At 35.1% G+C, this 15,973-nt stretch overlaps 1 protein-coding gene across 1 annotated transcript; it reads right to left on the reverse strand.

Moving 5' to 3' along the window:
- Positions 1 to 1,963: 1,963 nt before the first annotated feature.
- Positions 1,964 to 15,249, reverse strand: LOC135626213 (uncharacterized). The gene is made up of 11 exons (XM_065131367.1): positions 14,858 to 15,249; positions 12,803 to 12,871; positions 11,570 to 11,662; positions 11,240 to 11,361; positions 9,239 to 9,434; positions 8,431 to 8,606; positions 5,643 to 5,772; positions 4,080 to 4,240; positions 3,695 to 3,786; positions 3,364 to 3,457; positions 1,964 to 2,420 (listed from the first exon to the last, which is right to left on the reverse strand). The coding sequence occupies exons 1-11, from the start codon at positions 15,149 to 15,151 to the stop codon at positions 2,375 to 2,377; spliced, it is 1,473 nt and encodes a 490-aa protein (XP_064987439.1). The 5' UTR covers positions 15,152 to 15,249; the 3' UTR covers positions 1,964 to 2,374.
- Positions 15,250 to 15,973: the final 724 nt, after the last annotated feature.

The following is a 15,973-nucleotide window of genomic DNA, read 5'->3' on the forward strand; positions in this document are numbered from 1 at the left end:
GGAAAGCCAAAAGGCAGGATAGTGAAGCCCTTTTACCAATGCTACAGAAGTTATCCTTCTCCTTTTGTGAAATTAATATTTGAAACGGATGAGAATAATAAAATTACTTTTTTGCCCCCTTTTATTCGTGCCCTTACTGCTTGTGATAGCATTTGCGATTTTTTCGGTCAATAAAGTTGGAGAATTAAGACTAAATGTTTCACTTGAGATCCTAATATTTTAAAATATAAAATTTGGGATGCTAAATATGACTAACTTGAGGGTAATATGTTAACCCATCAACAGATTATGCAAATAGTTGCAGAAGTTAAGAGTCAAAACTGCACAACAGCACATCGCTCTGATGAGATGAAGGTCAGAAAATTGTAAATCGTCTATCTTAAATAAAGAAAGTGAAACATTTCAAAAAAAAATTAAGTGAATATCAATTTTTTTAACATAAAAAATTGTTACCAGCAAAATGAAAAAAATGATCAAATCACCCAAAAAAAATTGCCACGCACCTTCGGATCGTCCTGCTTCTTCTGTAGGAGTTGATTCAACACATGTAAGCAGTCCTGGAGTCGGGAGCTCTGGAACAGGAAGGCAGCCGCCTTGGCCAAACTCTCAGCATCTAGCGGATGTCCTTCGTCACTCACCGGACCATCCTTAGTCTCGGGCAAGGCTGCCGCCCCTGGTGCGGCCGATGACTCCGTCGCCTCCATTCTCAGATCGATCAACTCAGAGCAAATCGCAAGCACCGAATCGGGCAGTACGATGGAGAAACCAGCTATCAAAGAGAGCAAGGTAGGCCGAGTGGAAACGACCCTCACTACGGCAGCAGATGAGCAAGCGTCTCGATGGACATCGTCAGGTTCTGGAGATGAAAGAGGTTACTGGTAGGATTAGGGTCAAGGGAAAGAAAGAAACAGAGAGAGAGAGAGAGAGAGAGAGAGAGTGTGTGTGTGTGTGTGCGTTTGGAGAATCGCGGCTTTAGGTTTCCATGGCCGCTGGCGAGAACGGAAGAGTTTTAGATCCAAGGCGGAAGGGGAAGGGAGCTTATTTATGTACAGGATACAAGAAGAGCGAAATGTGAAAGCTTGAATTATTGTACTTTGCTCGTACGTGACAATTCTAACCGTTACAATCCGTACATTTCAAACAATAAAATAAATAGTCTTCATTGTTATTATTTTAATATAAATTTAATTGAAATAAGTAAAATATCAGCAATAAATAAATAAAATTCACAAATTATAAAATATATAGCACAAAAAAATATATAAATAATGTATAAAGTAATCTACGAGATTTAAAATTTAAGTTATAGTTATGTTATTTTTAAATAGAGTTATATTTTTAAAATTTTATAAAGAGTAGTCCTATAAATTGAATACTTAAAAAATAATAATTTAATAGGAATACATCAAACTCATTTATCTTGGGTTCAAAGATTTGACGTTATTCAAATATGATGGTTTTCCAGTATTACAAATCATCCAATTGATAATTGAATCAATCATCAGAACCATTTCAATTTGCTTGTCGGATCATCCTAAAATAAGTGGATTTTTAACCCTGAAAGGAAATCTATCACTTAATACAAATTTAGCATTTTAGCAAACTCATGTGGAGAAAAAGAATCTATATCTCAAAATGTGCCTTGAATTCTTCTATAATAAGCAGGATTTAGCAAATGTTTATTAGTCAAAATTCCTTGGTAATGCCCATAGTTTTCATTTCCAAGTTCACTCTTGGCTCAACTGCCCTGTTACATGATAGTTTGACAACAAGAATAATGCCCGATAACAAATTTCTGTGAAAATTTTGGTCATATGTCTGTATTCAAACACAGTTTAATATCTACAAAAGCATAATAACATATAATAAAAGGTACAAAAACAGTAGCTTCTTATGAAACAACAATGGGCAAGCAACCTTATTGTATATCACGATCAAGGAGAAAAACGAAATTACACCTCTCTGGATATTTAAATGTCACTTTATTATGATAAATATTCAACAAACAACATGAGAAACTGAGGGAATAAAAGAATCGCTCATTACCTTTTGAAATTGTCCTAACATGGTATCCATCACAGATAGAAAAAAGTATTTGCAATGAACTGCTTTTCTCAATATTACAGTTGCCTAAGTATACAGAAACAAGATTTAAAAAAAAAGAAAATAGCAGAAAAAGAATTCCATACGAGAGAGCTGTTTATCCATAATTTACTTGATATCATGATCGAGATCAGCATCCAGTGTCTGAGATACTAAGCAGGGATGGAAGTGATAACTAGGAATGGTGTCAGCGAGAGACAGGAGAGAAACTGGATGGTGCTAAAAAGAGGTCGCAGATGGTATCATCTTGGTTAAAGAATGGTCTTTTGGCCTAAAGGTTGTCTTTTAGCCATTTTAGTGCCCCGTTAGCCACTGACCTGCAAGAATTTTAGATTTTACGCACTATGAGAATTCCTCAAAAAGATTACTTGTTCATGAAATATTAACTCCAAATATTCTTTTTTTTCAACTAAAATTGCTGGATGTAGAAATAGATGCAAAAGCAAATACAAACCAATGTTGTCACCAGCTTCTGTAGCATTTACAATTTATGATAGCTTTAAGCATAAACTTATTCTCATGTCAGGCAAATTTAGGGGTCCCTGTGGTATCTTTTGTAGTATCTTTTCTTATTTTACAAACAAATGTGTTAACAGGAGGATATATCATTAGTTCGGTAACAATGTTTCTACTTTGTGTTTCATGAAATCATATCCATCAAAACTGAAAATTATAAGCCAATAGCAAAGCTTATATCGATCATACTTGAAGATTATAAGCCCATGGAAGAGTTCATAACAGGTTTTGAATGAGAACAATTGAGTAAAAACTAACAGGGACGAGACTGAGAAGAAGAAACCAGGTTAGTGGCCTATAAAAAGCACAAACTTCTCATCTTGTAATCACCAATTACAATATCCGTTATGATCATTGTATAGCTATTTATTTGCAAACTTCACGTTGATCTAATACCCAAGTAATATAAGGAGACTTGTGGAGAATTTTCTTCTTTGGTAAATTTCTAATCCTGCACAACGAAAGAAGAAGAAAGAACTACCTGACCTGGTGTAAACTAATACAATACAAGGCACAAGTTAGACCTAACTAGGAATCTAGATTGTGAAAGACTAACAATGGCATCATTATGAGATGACAAACTTAATACTTATTCCCATATTATGAGTAAATAAGGTATATGACACTAAGAATTAACTACCATTACACAGGTAAACGCCAGATGTGGATATATGATTATATAGACAAAGGGCATTGCTAACCACCAGAGAGACCATGATAGATACTATTTAGATTAAAACATACCCGGCGAAATCCTTTAGTGACTGCCAAAAGTCATTCTGACTAGGTTTTTCTGATTCCTCTGCTTCCAGACTCTTTTGACTTTCTGCTCTATTAACTGCAAACAAGTATATCAGGCTTAGCCTTTATTTGAATAACCATTAGGGTCATGTTGCGCGTATAGTAGATGTAGCCATATGCAATTAGGTGAACTTACTCACAAAAACAGAGGAGATAAAAGTATCAAGTGTAGCTTGCACTTGGCAATAATTCTGTACGCTCATGCCTATTTACCTTATCTCAATTACTTTTATCACACAACAAAATATATAGTTACAAACCACTCTCATCTTACCCTGTGCTTTTGTACTAGTACGAGGACTCGCACGGCTGACAGAATCTCTACTCAAAGATGCAAGTTCCTCGAGCAACTCCCGCTCCTTTCCACTACAGAGCATACATGAAATGTACATATTAGTAACTGTCAGGTTCAGATGAGGGTTGGAATAGTAAAATTATCCAATATGGAACAAGCATAATTGCACATCCAAAAACAGCAAAAAAACATAATTTAGGAAAAATACTGAAAAAAGAACCAAGGGTCAAGTCGAAAGAGAGGAAAAGTTTATTGAAGATATACCTACAATATAGCAAAATAATTTGAAATTTTGACTATGTTTCATACCCCTTCATTCAAAAAGATGGATAAAAAAACTAAGATTATAGCAGAAAAGCACTACCTGATACGATTTGGTATAGTAACCTTGATGGTAAATAAATGGTCACCACGTATAGATGGCTTGTTTAACTTAGGCACACCTTTCTTTGCTAGAACAACCACATCACCAGGTTGAGTGCCAGGAGGTATTTGAAGTTCATTAATCCCATCAACTGTCTTTACCTGCCCAATGCAAGCTTTTGTAAGAAAAAAGGCATACAATTATAACATAAAATAGGAAAGTCAAGAAAGGAGGAAAACCACTTACTAAAGAAAAAGAAACATTCTACTCCTAAATATGAAAAAGAATGATAATCAAGTAACTGAAAAAAAATGAACCATGAGGCAGTAAGGACACAAATGGTCACTCTTGTGTAACCATGAGATTTTAGCTCAAAGATAGCCAAAATGGTGGCATATTGTAAGCTACTCCTAGCAAGGTCTCAAATATCGATTGGACTAGTACATACCATCAGTAGTTATAGCACTGACTAAGCATCATCATCATTATTATACTAAACAATATAGGTAAGTATACAGGTACTTGTATTCAGTCCAAGGTGTTGAAACTGATTTCAGACCAAGCTTTTAGACCTTGGCTAGTACAAACTATGATAAAAGCTGGAGGAAGAGCACACTGTATTCCCAATATTTCAGAAGCCAACTTTTTTTTTCTTCCTTGGATCCATGTAAGTCCAATGTTCTAACAGAGAACTATGAGGATCAGGTTCAACATGCACAAGCTTTAAAGACTCATCAAAGAGTTGAGACAAAATTGTGAAAACAGATTCCTCAACACCGACACCCATGACCAAGCACTGATGATGTATTATGAGTTTTTTTTCCTCTTGTTATGTTGTAGAGGTCACCACATATCATCAAGATTCAAGATCCAGAAGATCAAGTGGATATCGTCCACATCACACTCATACCACAATATAACGCCTGCATAGCACACTGAGCAAAACTGTATTACGATTATTCATGGTTTTTATTTATATTTTATACCTCCATTCTTGTTTCCAGTTTCTTCCACTAAAGGATCAATATCCATAAATCTTTTCTTAATTCTTGTTTTCCTATGCTTTCCATTATACTTTCTTTCATTATCTCTTCTACAAATGGAACTAGGTCTTCTATATAGTTTTCATCCCTGATTTAGAAATAAATAAAGAAACCCACTCTAAATTCTCGCAAAAAGTGGTCATGGGCCTTATGAAAATTGTTATGAAAATTATGCACTTGGAACAAATTCTTCAATATGAACTTTCACCGATACCATTTGAGACGATATTTCAAAACTAGCCAACTTCGGAACCCCAGGCACAAGTAACAGGTATACTTCAACTTGTGAAGAAGTGGCATTCATGTCTAGATTTTAATCGTAAGAACCAACAAGCACTTAAGTATTGAACTATGTTGTTTTTGTGACATTCAGGTCTTGTTTTGGCCTTTCTCATTACCTCTTTCTCACCAAGGTGGTTCATTTGACAATAAGCATCTATGTCAGGCTAACACATGTTAAACTCAGATTTATCCATGAGAAAAACAATTAATAAATGTTTAAAAAAAGTTCAGGGATCACCTTAACAGTAGTCCCCAAGATAGCTTCAATGTAATTTATTGTAACAGTTGAGCATAAATTGATGCCATCTCTTTGTATCTCAGGTATCTCTTTTATGTCAAGGCAGACATACAGATCACCAGGCGGCCCCCTTATAGAGAATGAAAATAGAAAATGTTAGTCAATACATAAACTCAGTCAAAAACAACTCAAGAGTTTTAATGCCATGTGTTTAACTTCAATGCAGTGAAAATTAGGGGCGGCAATGCCTGACTAACACGCACCTACCGGCCAAATTCGCTAGAAATGTACCAAGTTTGAATGAGGAAATTTGTTATTCAGATCAATTAATCTGAATCCAATCTCAACCTGACATTAAATGAATCAGGCTTGGGTTTGCCTCCAGGACCCGGTAGGTTAGCAAGGTCAAGAAAGTACAATAAATACCATCCTACATGAACTTAAAGGTAACCTTCCTAGGTCACATGTTTCATTTACATTGGACAAGAAAAGAAGATTATGGTAAGTAACATGATCTAAGTTCAATCCTCTTCAATAGTTTTAGTTAGATTAACTTCTCTACTATTTGAAATTTCAGTCTGTGCAATAGATTTATGAAGGATATTGTATTGAATGTATTCAATCCTTGATGGTTCATAAAACGAAAAATGAAACATCATATGATAATTCATTTTATAGTTTAAATATTTAATTTTTCAGCTTTTATTATTCTGATTATTGTTAAATACCAAACCTAGTTAAGTCATTCTAACCCAATTATAAATGGTTTGGGTTCGGGTTGAAAACTTCTAGGCTAACCCGATATATTTCCCAAACCAACCTGCACAAATTGCCACCCTAGCAGCAATTCTTCAAAAAACATATACTCAATTCCATCTGCCATCTAATAAAATGACATTATATGTCATCAAAATAGTCTCTCTAGTTGCAAGGTAAGAGTGTAATTGACCTTTCTAATATGTCGCATTGGTTGGAGCCTCACGACCCTCTATAAAGATAATGTATGCAATGTTAAAAGGATCAAATACATACATCTTAATTTATCAAAAATCTCATATTGAATCTACATACAAACTTTTGTACAAGTACTAAGGCACTGAAGTTGTATAGAATGACCATTAGTGGATGCACCTAACAAACATCAAGAACTAACATTCAGCTAAAACCCTAGCATTACAAGACCATGGACTACACCTTTCTGGCTGAGGCAGAAAAGTATTTCTTTCCCGAAAAGTATTGTAGTAATCATAACATTTCCTACAAACAATAAAACGAATTTTGCATTGTTCTAGATCAACATGGAAAATACTTAGACGCGGAGTTTGGAATTCATAACTTGTTCAAAAAATATATGGTCAGTTTGGCGAAGAGATTAAAGATGTCATAGCACTGAATATAGCATCTTCAACTAGTTAAATGCTCTTTGTCCAAGCTAAATCATTTGTCAATACAAGTAAGGCATATCCTTCCCAAGTGAAGCTTCATCAAGCTCAATATAGTAGAATTTCCTGCACAAAAATGGAATAGAAAATGCAATGTTGGCTAATGCACAAGGTTGCCTGTTTAACTCAACTCAGCAAAACAGTGTTCTATACCACAAAATGATCTAAAGACCACCATATTAGGTATTTATTGATCCTGAAATCCATCAAAGTCACAGACCCCAGGCTTGATCAAATTTTAGTAAGATTGTTTCAAGCAGGGTCTGCCGTACCGAGCCGTACCGCCCGGTATGGGCGGTACGTACCGGTCCGATAGGTTGTTGGTACGCGGACCGACTGTTACCGGTCCGAGTGTACTGTAGCAGTGTAGCAGTGCTACAGTACTCAGTACACCTGGGTGTACCGCTCAGTATACCGTGCCATACCGGTACCGAGCCTAGGTCGAAATACCGGTACGGTACGGTATTGCGAACCTTGGTTTCAAGCCTGAAAAATAGGATTAATTGACGCCACCTAATAGTTGAAAAGCTTAATGTGCTTGGTTAAACTTCATTTTTAACAAAGATGAGTGGCGACCAGCTTTTATCATATTGATACCCTATAGCCAAAAAATGAAACCAAAATGAGTCTGAAGGATCTTGATTATTCACAAGTTCATTTCATTGACAATTTAAGTTGAGCATATAGTCAAGTCTGTAGATATACAGCCATCAGAAGGAAACCTAGCAGCCAAATAATTGACAGTTGCATTATTAAAAAGTTTGCCAGAATTCATTGAGCTTAAAAAGAACAAGACAGCTGAGGTTACACACAAAATTGGAGCCCAGGAAAACATGTGTAAGTTAGGCTTCCTTGGTTTTCCCTTAAACTTGATTGGGACAGGAACCTAATGATCCGTTGATACTTCGTGCTAAATTGAACTAATTCTGAAAGCCTGATCTGGTAGTTCCTGTAATCAAGGCTCCCAATCTCAATCATACTAGAAGGTACAACCTGGTAACTAATGTTCCACCAAGTAATTATTGTTTTATTCAATAATACCAAGCTGTATACTGTATAGGTTGATTTGCCACCTGGTACATTGGTACCATACCAGTCAGAAAGTTACAAAAATCAAGATCAGGCCAAGATTTAAATCCTTGGTTATAATTCCCCAAACACATGACAAGTAATTTAAGAGATTTAACATTTAATAACTAATTCATTTGGTATAAGCACAAAAACATTTAATCAAACTTGAAATTCCAAGAAATAGAGTTAAATTAAATTGGGGCAGAAAACATGAAATCTTTCAAAAAAAAATGAAAAAAAAAACAAACACTAGCAATAGCAATGCATTTCCATACCCTTTGAGTCCTGCATCACCTTCACCACGGACACGAAGAGTACTACCTTTGCTAACACCAGGAGGAATTTTTACTTTAATATCCTTTCTAACACGTAATCGCCCTTCTCCAGCACACTTCCGGCAATACTCTGAAATAGTTTCACCTTCTCCACCACAAGTTGGACATATAGAAACCTACAGGAAGTAGCATATGAAATTGAGAATAAGGTAGCAGTATAGAGTCTATATAGTGGTTGCTTAAAGATAGTGAGGTTTAGGGAATAATTGGGAGTCAAGAAAAATGCAGTAGTGTATATGAATAGAACTCCTTTTAGGTGATGTCAGTTTATGATCCCTAAAATGTGTTGTATTATCAAATGAATAGACAAAAGAAAGTATTCCTATATGTTAGACCGGAGTCCAGACTATGCTGTACCAAAGTTATTAAATAAAAATTCAAACAAATATAAAATTTAATGGACTATAGAAGAGACAAAAGCAGCAGAGAGTACAAATCAGATGTTATAAAAATTCAATATCACTATAAATATTTTAAATTTCTTATCCATATTTCTCCAGGATACAAAATTTTGAAGCTCTATTAAGTTGCTTCAGGCATTCTTTATTTCATTTCTAAACTTCTCCAATGTATGTTACCAAAAGCTCCAGGCTTTCTCTATTTCATTTTTAAAATTTTCTAATGTATGTTATCAAAAAGCTCCAGCTTTCTCCAAAAGTTATGGACTGCAGCTTTCAGGAAAGATACTTTAATCCTTTGTCAGTACACTAATTAAAGCAAAAAAATTTTAAAAAAAGCACTTAAAAACCTGAGAGAATAGGCCAAAGGGTGTTTGCTCAGTTCGCATTACTTGACCTCTTCCACCACAAGTTGCACATATTCGCATCTTGGAGCCAATTTTTGATCCAGTACCAGTACAAGCATCACATGTCTCCAAATGTGACAAGACAATTTCCCTTTCTCCTCCAAAGATGGCCTCTGGAAACTCCAAAGTTATGTCATACCTGAGAATTTGTTTCAGTTAAATAACTCTATGATTTCCTGAACAGAGACAAAATAAAAAACATAAAGAAGAGATTTCTTAAAAAGACCTCAAGATAATTGCATAACTGAAGCATGTATCCCTCAGGTCTTAAAAATAGTTAATTATATGCATGGCTGCTTAACAGTTGAAAAGCAGGTCAAATACCTAGCAGTAAAATAGCCAGCTGTCCATCAGAGTATTGGCATCCCATACCCTACATTGGCAGTCTTGGATGCCAGGTTGCCTTTCCTAGGAATGAATGAGCTATGTGCACCATTTGGATGCAAAGATAAATATACACAGTACACACACATAACAGCAACTTATTAATTGCAAATTAGTTTCTCTGACAGCAAGTTCTCCCAGCTCTATTTTACATCTAAAGAATTTTCAATATCTCCTAGGAGCAAAACATTATATGTGTAGGCTCTGAAAAGTATGTTCTATGTACCATTAGAGTAACAGTTAATTGACCAAAGTGTCCTCATTTTTGTTGGTGATCAGCTACAATTTTCTTTTCTTGCGCAAAATTTAAGTTTTCTCTCACGAAGATTTCATAACATCAATAAACAAATTCCCAATTTCTACAAACTCATCAACACATAATACAAAATTAATAACTTTAGCACTACACCTGTATCACAGTTAATTTTTGCTTGAATTATATATATTGCAACACTGATTAAATAAATTTTCGATGATGTCTAGAAGAACCTTTAAATTCAGCCATTGACTTTTCCCTAAGAAATCTAGGGTTGCCCCTCCTTTATCAATTTTCATGTTAAATGGACAGAGATAAATTTGTGTAATGACTAAGCCACTTTAAAAACTCTACATCTCAAATCTAAGTCAACATCTGTACCAATTCTTGATAGTGTCTGGGAGCAACTAAATATCGACTCCCCTTTTTTAGGGAAATCAAATTCCCTTCTGGGGAAGATAGACCAGTGTGATCTCAATTCAATTCTCATTCTAATGGAATGAACAAGACTGCCAATGACAAAAACTACCATATTTATTTATTCCCAAAAAGGAATTTCAAAGGCAAAAATACCGCAATTCTGATTTGGATCTTGGATCCAAAGCTGAAAGAGATATTCATTTCAAAGTTGAAAGTACCAAACACAGGAAGAAAATTGGCCATTACAATTCCACTTCACATAATTTAAACTGCTGATTCCAATTTCAATTCTAATTGCAATTCCAATTGCCAACCAACTGCCACTTGACAACAATAAACAAATTACCAACGATTAGTTAGGTCATAACATAGTTTTTTTCGTCACAAACTATTAGAAAAGGCATTAATGTAAAGAAAGCAGGCACCGCACTGAATTTTATATCTTTAAAATCAAGCCATTTATTATAAAAGTGGGGTAATTGAATAAATACTTTAATGCAGAGAGAGCATAACCAAATCAACATGAAATTGTCCTTCAGTGAACAGTGGTTAAAGCTGAATTAGAGTAAAACACATTCTCTGACTGAATATGTTATTAACAATGAAATATATAGAAAAAAAGGTTATAAAAAATCATTATAGTTTAGACATAATCTCTCAGGTTAAAGAATAAACAGAGTTCTATAACTACATCTAACTCTATTTTGAAGCAAAAAATAGGCCAAAGCCTCATTCAAACTCATTATAATAAGGAAATAGAAAGGTTACAGAGTATGCAAAAGTAAAGTCCACATGAACTATAAAATCACAGTTTGCACTTAACCTAAAATTATAGCTCGTCTTAGACCAATAATAATTGTAACGAACTCTTCAAATGTACTTACCGTATATCTTCACCCTTCACAGCAGCACCATATCTACGTGTTCTAAATGTAGTTTGATCCATCCCAGAGAAACCACCCATGCTTGCACCAAAGAAAGTCTCGAAGAGGTCAAAAGGATTGGTCTGCGGAAAAAGAAAACCAGAATTATGTAGATACTTCAATAATATCATTTTGCAGCTCTGGAAACCCTTAAATGTAACCTAATAACTTTGCCTTGCCATAAATCTAATTGAATCCTATAACAAGACTCTTGAATACTTTCAGCATGAAAAGGAAAGGACAAAAGTATAGTTGGCAACATCTTACAAATTAAAAGGCAAGATAGATTACCGTGTATGCTCCAGCTGGACCTCCTACCCCACTCTTAACTCCAGCTTCACCATATTGGTCATACAAAGCCCTCTTCTTATCATCTGACAGAACCTTTAAATGCAAGAACAAGCCAATATAGTTAGGATTTAGGAAAGACCACTATATAATATCTGAAGTTCTGAACTATTAAACATTAATTATGAAAAAACAAAAATATATGATATGGCAAAAAGAACAGAACTGAGAAAACAAGTAATTGTATAGTCCATATCAAATTTGGAAAAAAAAAATCAAAACACAAAATTCAAGGTTGCACAAAGGCATATAGTTTAGCTAATTGCATAGACATTTATCACTTAACCTCTATTGCTACAAAATTTAAAACTAAAATCCATATTTTAGACTGACAAATTGTGGTATTCAGTAGACAGAATTAAGACCAAAAGCCAGACAATTTTCAGGTTTCATGCTGAACCCAGGCTCAAAACTTCTGTTGAATCTGAAGCTAAACAGTGATTAAAGCTTCAGATTGACACAACTAGTCTTCCTATCCTATGACTGAAGACCAAATAAGTCAACTTGCAGTCTTGGTTAGAAACCAATTTTCATGTTCTAGTGGAATGCTAAAAAGCTCAAGCAATATGATACCAGTCATTTTGAGTGAGTGTATTTAGGTGTCACATGCTGCAGACCCTGCTTATGGATGTTAAAGATAGTTATCATAGTCTCTCAAGCCACGACAGCATATATGGTTAATAATCTTTGGATCCGAATAAACAAGCACACATTCCAACAGGAGCCTTCTCTTGCACAAGAAATCTTGTTTCAGGTAGATCTTTAAGGATTACCACTGTTTTATGATGGCTAGTAAAATTTGCAAACAGAATTCGGACATCAATTTAAAATTAGTGAATGCCACTATGCTTGCTGGAGACTAGTTTGGTTCATGTCCATAGCACAAAACAAATAATTCTCTTGTTGAGATAATTAAGTTGATGTCACAAAAGGATCAAAAGGAAAAAGGAAGAACACTAGCTGATCCATAGTAATTCCAAACTTAATGATCAAAACCAAGTCAATGGCACAGAAAGAAGTAAAATGATACTTCTATAACATAACTATCCTCAAGATCAAATACAAGAAGCAAAGTTAACATGAACAAATATAACTGAAGAGTCAAAGAACTCGAATTAAAGGAACAAATATAATGGAGACATCAAAGAACTTGAATCATCTGACACAACTGAGTACCTCATATGCAGTGCTTATCTCCTTGAATTTTTCTGTTGCCCCAGGTTGCTTATTGACATCAGGGTGATACTTTAACACATAAAACAAAAGTCAGCAAACTATTGCTGCTGCAACACAAAGGATTCAAAAGTGCAATTACTTTCGGAAAATAGAAGGCTCTTCATCTGGACGCTTTACAGGTAAAATCATGCACAGTCCATGGTACAGAAAAAATAATTTAAGTAGAAAACTGTATCAAGCATACTAATATAGTAATATCTGCCAAGTGCAACTAACAGTATTTAATTATAGTACAACTTTTAACATTCATGATAAGCAAGGATTTGCAAAATAGCATGGATCTTGGAAACTAATTAAAAGTAAAAGAAACATACTAGCAAATGGATTTTTTTTCTGGATCCTACAATCCATAAAATGGGGTGAACAAAATTTATTAAGCAAGGTTTAAATGAAAAAGTCTGAAAAACATAAAACAAAAAACAAAAAAAAAATTGTCCAGGGCCTGTACCATCATGGTTGGTACAGGCCCTATACTGGACATACCATGCAGTTTACCCTAGTCTGCATTTCGGTAAGTTATTGACCTGATAAATACCGCCTGTACCATACTGTACTGTGTGGTATTGCAATCCTTGGTTTGGATTTACCTAACTTTGAAGACATTAGCTGATGGATCTTCGATTAGAACATTCTCCTTGAGAAATTAAATTTCCCCTTCAGTAAACTCTTGAATATGAAAGAGATTTGAGTGGAAGGTAGAAGGTTTGAGAAGAGGATTGATATGAGGGAAGGGAAAGAGAGATAGATGAAAGCAAAAGGGGGTTGATAATAGTTGGTTTATAGAGTGAAAAGAGGAGTTAACAGTAAGGGTAAGGAAATATAGTTGTTAGAAGAGGGTTTGTCAGCCCTCTCTTACAACTCAAAAGAGACCCAATGCTTCTCTTTGAGCTCCAAAGACCTGCAGGTAGGCTTACCGCCTGACTCGCATGCAGACCATCCGGTTAGGGGTGGTCAGCATCTCCTTTCACCCTTGGACTGGTAAGTACTGCTCCCTGTACGTACCAGTCCTGGTGAAACAGAAAAACATGAAATAAAATATTGGTTCGATATTAAGATTGAAGCCCTACAAACCATCAGTCATTGTGACTATCAGAATAAGCACAATGACGCATTGTCTCTCATACATGTGATTCACGGTTTGGATTCAAGCTTTCACATTCACTTGCTATATATCTACACGAAGGATATTCATCACAAGTTTTCTTAAAGTGACCTCTAGATGACCACAATAAGGTCTTAGTTAGATAAATAAAATCAGACTACACGAAATTGTCTGAAAGACCAAAGCCTTTGCAAGAGCAAATTTCATCGTAGTAATGGTCAAATGGCTCATAATAGCATTGATTCCCATTATAACGGAAAAAAGGCAATTCTGTGCAGATAACAAACAAAACTAAAACTGGAATAACCTTTTATCAGCATTCATCAGCGGCCTCGGTACGGTGAGACAGAAATATTAAGAATGCAAGTTATTCTATGATCTAAACCTTTAGAGTCCAAGTATTTAGATCGGAAAAGCAGACAGCATACTGAAACTTGTCAATTAGTACGATTTCATAATCCAAGTCCCTGTACTCATGTTTCTAGATTATTATTATTTTCATTAAAGCGATGATATACAGATCCATCCTCCGAGGCTTTGTCTTTAAGTGGAAGAAGCAAAATTTCACCATCCTTCTGGACTGCATACTTTTAACACTGCAAACAGCAATATTCGAGATCCTCACATTCGACAACTGAGCCAAATGCAAAGTTGCTCGCAAAGTGCGACTTCACTTGGACGAACAAATGATGCCTGCTAGTGGTACAACCCATAGTTCAAACAACTTCAATCGCATCAACACCAGCAAGGAATGATCTTAAGTGAATTGTAACAAAGTAATAACGGTTCTTTTCCAAATGTTTCACGCAACTATTAAAAAGCCTAACATTCCAATCCACTAATAAAAAGAAACAATAAAAAAATAAACTAAAATCATAACAACAAATAAGTACCTGTCGAGCCAATCTCCTATAAGCGGCCTTGATCTCCTTGGCGCTGGCCGACTTGGGCACTCCGAGAGTGGAATAGTAGTCTGCGGACGCGCTGACGAAGCTCGTGAAGCCATCGCCGCGCCCCCGCCGACGGGCCTTCCTTCGCTGGCGGAGGGCAAGAGAGGGGTCGACGGAGAAGGCGGCGGAGCGGAGGTGGGCGCGCCGGGAGAGGTCAAGGCCGCGGCTACGGAAAGAGCAGGAGGAGGGTTTGGAGGGGGGGACGACGACGGAGATGGAGGAGAGGGAGAGCGCCATTGGATTTTTGGCGTCTGTTACCAGTATATGAAGGCCATGGAGGAGCGAAAGGGGTCGAAGGCTACTTTGGTTGTATGGACCAAAAAGAGAGAAGAGGCGAGATTAGTTTCCACATTTCCAAAACTCGTGTTTATTTATTTTATTCTCTTCAAAATTACATATATATCCTCAAAAGTAGTGATTTATATATTTGCTCCTACAAATTAATTAGATATTTAAATTTTTATTATAGATAATAAAAAGGTATTTAGATATTTTATTTTTTAAAAAAATAAATATTGGTATTCATGATTATTAGTACTTACTTCTGATGAACTGGTTATACACTATGCTTCAAGCCCATGTTGCTGTCTAGGATGATTGGTCTCTATAATATTTTTCGGTTTTAAAAATATTCTTTGTTGGCTCAAATTATCTAGTTCATCAACTCCATAAAAAATCTCTTGGAGTATAAGAAACCTTGTAATATCATTTTAGATATGGCTTCTATCATACAAATTATCTGATAATTTTTATTCTTATGATGGACTAATTATGTATTATTCCTATAATTAGTTATCTTTATTATCTTGATTTTTATATCTTTAAAAGTTATGTTGGAATCTCTATACTTACGAAAGTAAAATATATAATCTCGTACTCAATAGTAAACTTCATGATATTTTCATCAATAAAAGTTGATGACATAAAAGAGAAACATAATTAAATATTTTATTTTTATAAATATAGGGATCTCAATATAATTTTTTAAAATATAAAAATTAAATATACTAAAAATAACTAATCAAAAGGGATAACATATATTTAGTCGATATTGAACAT

Source organism: Musa acuminata, chromosome BXJ2-11 (genome assembly GCF_036884655.1).
Source record: "Musa acuminata AAA Group cultivar baxijiao chromosome BXJ2-11, Cavendish_Baxijiao_AAA, whole genome shotgun sequence".
Classification (NCBI taxonomy): Eukaryota; Viridiplantae; Streptophyta; class Magnoliopsida; order Zingiberales; family Musaceae; genus Musa; species Musa acuminata.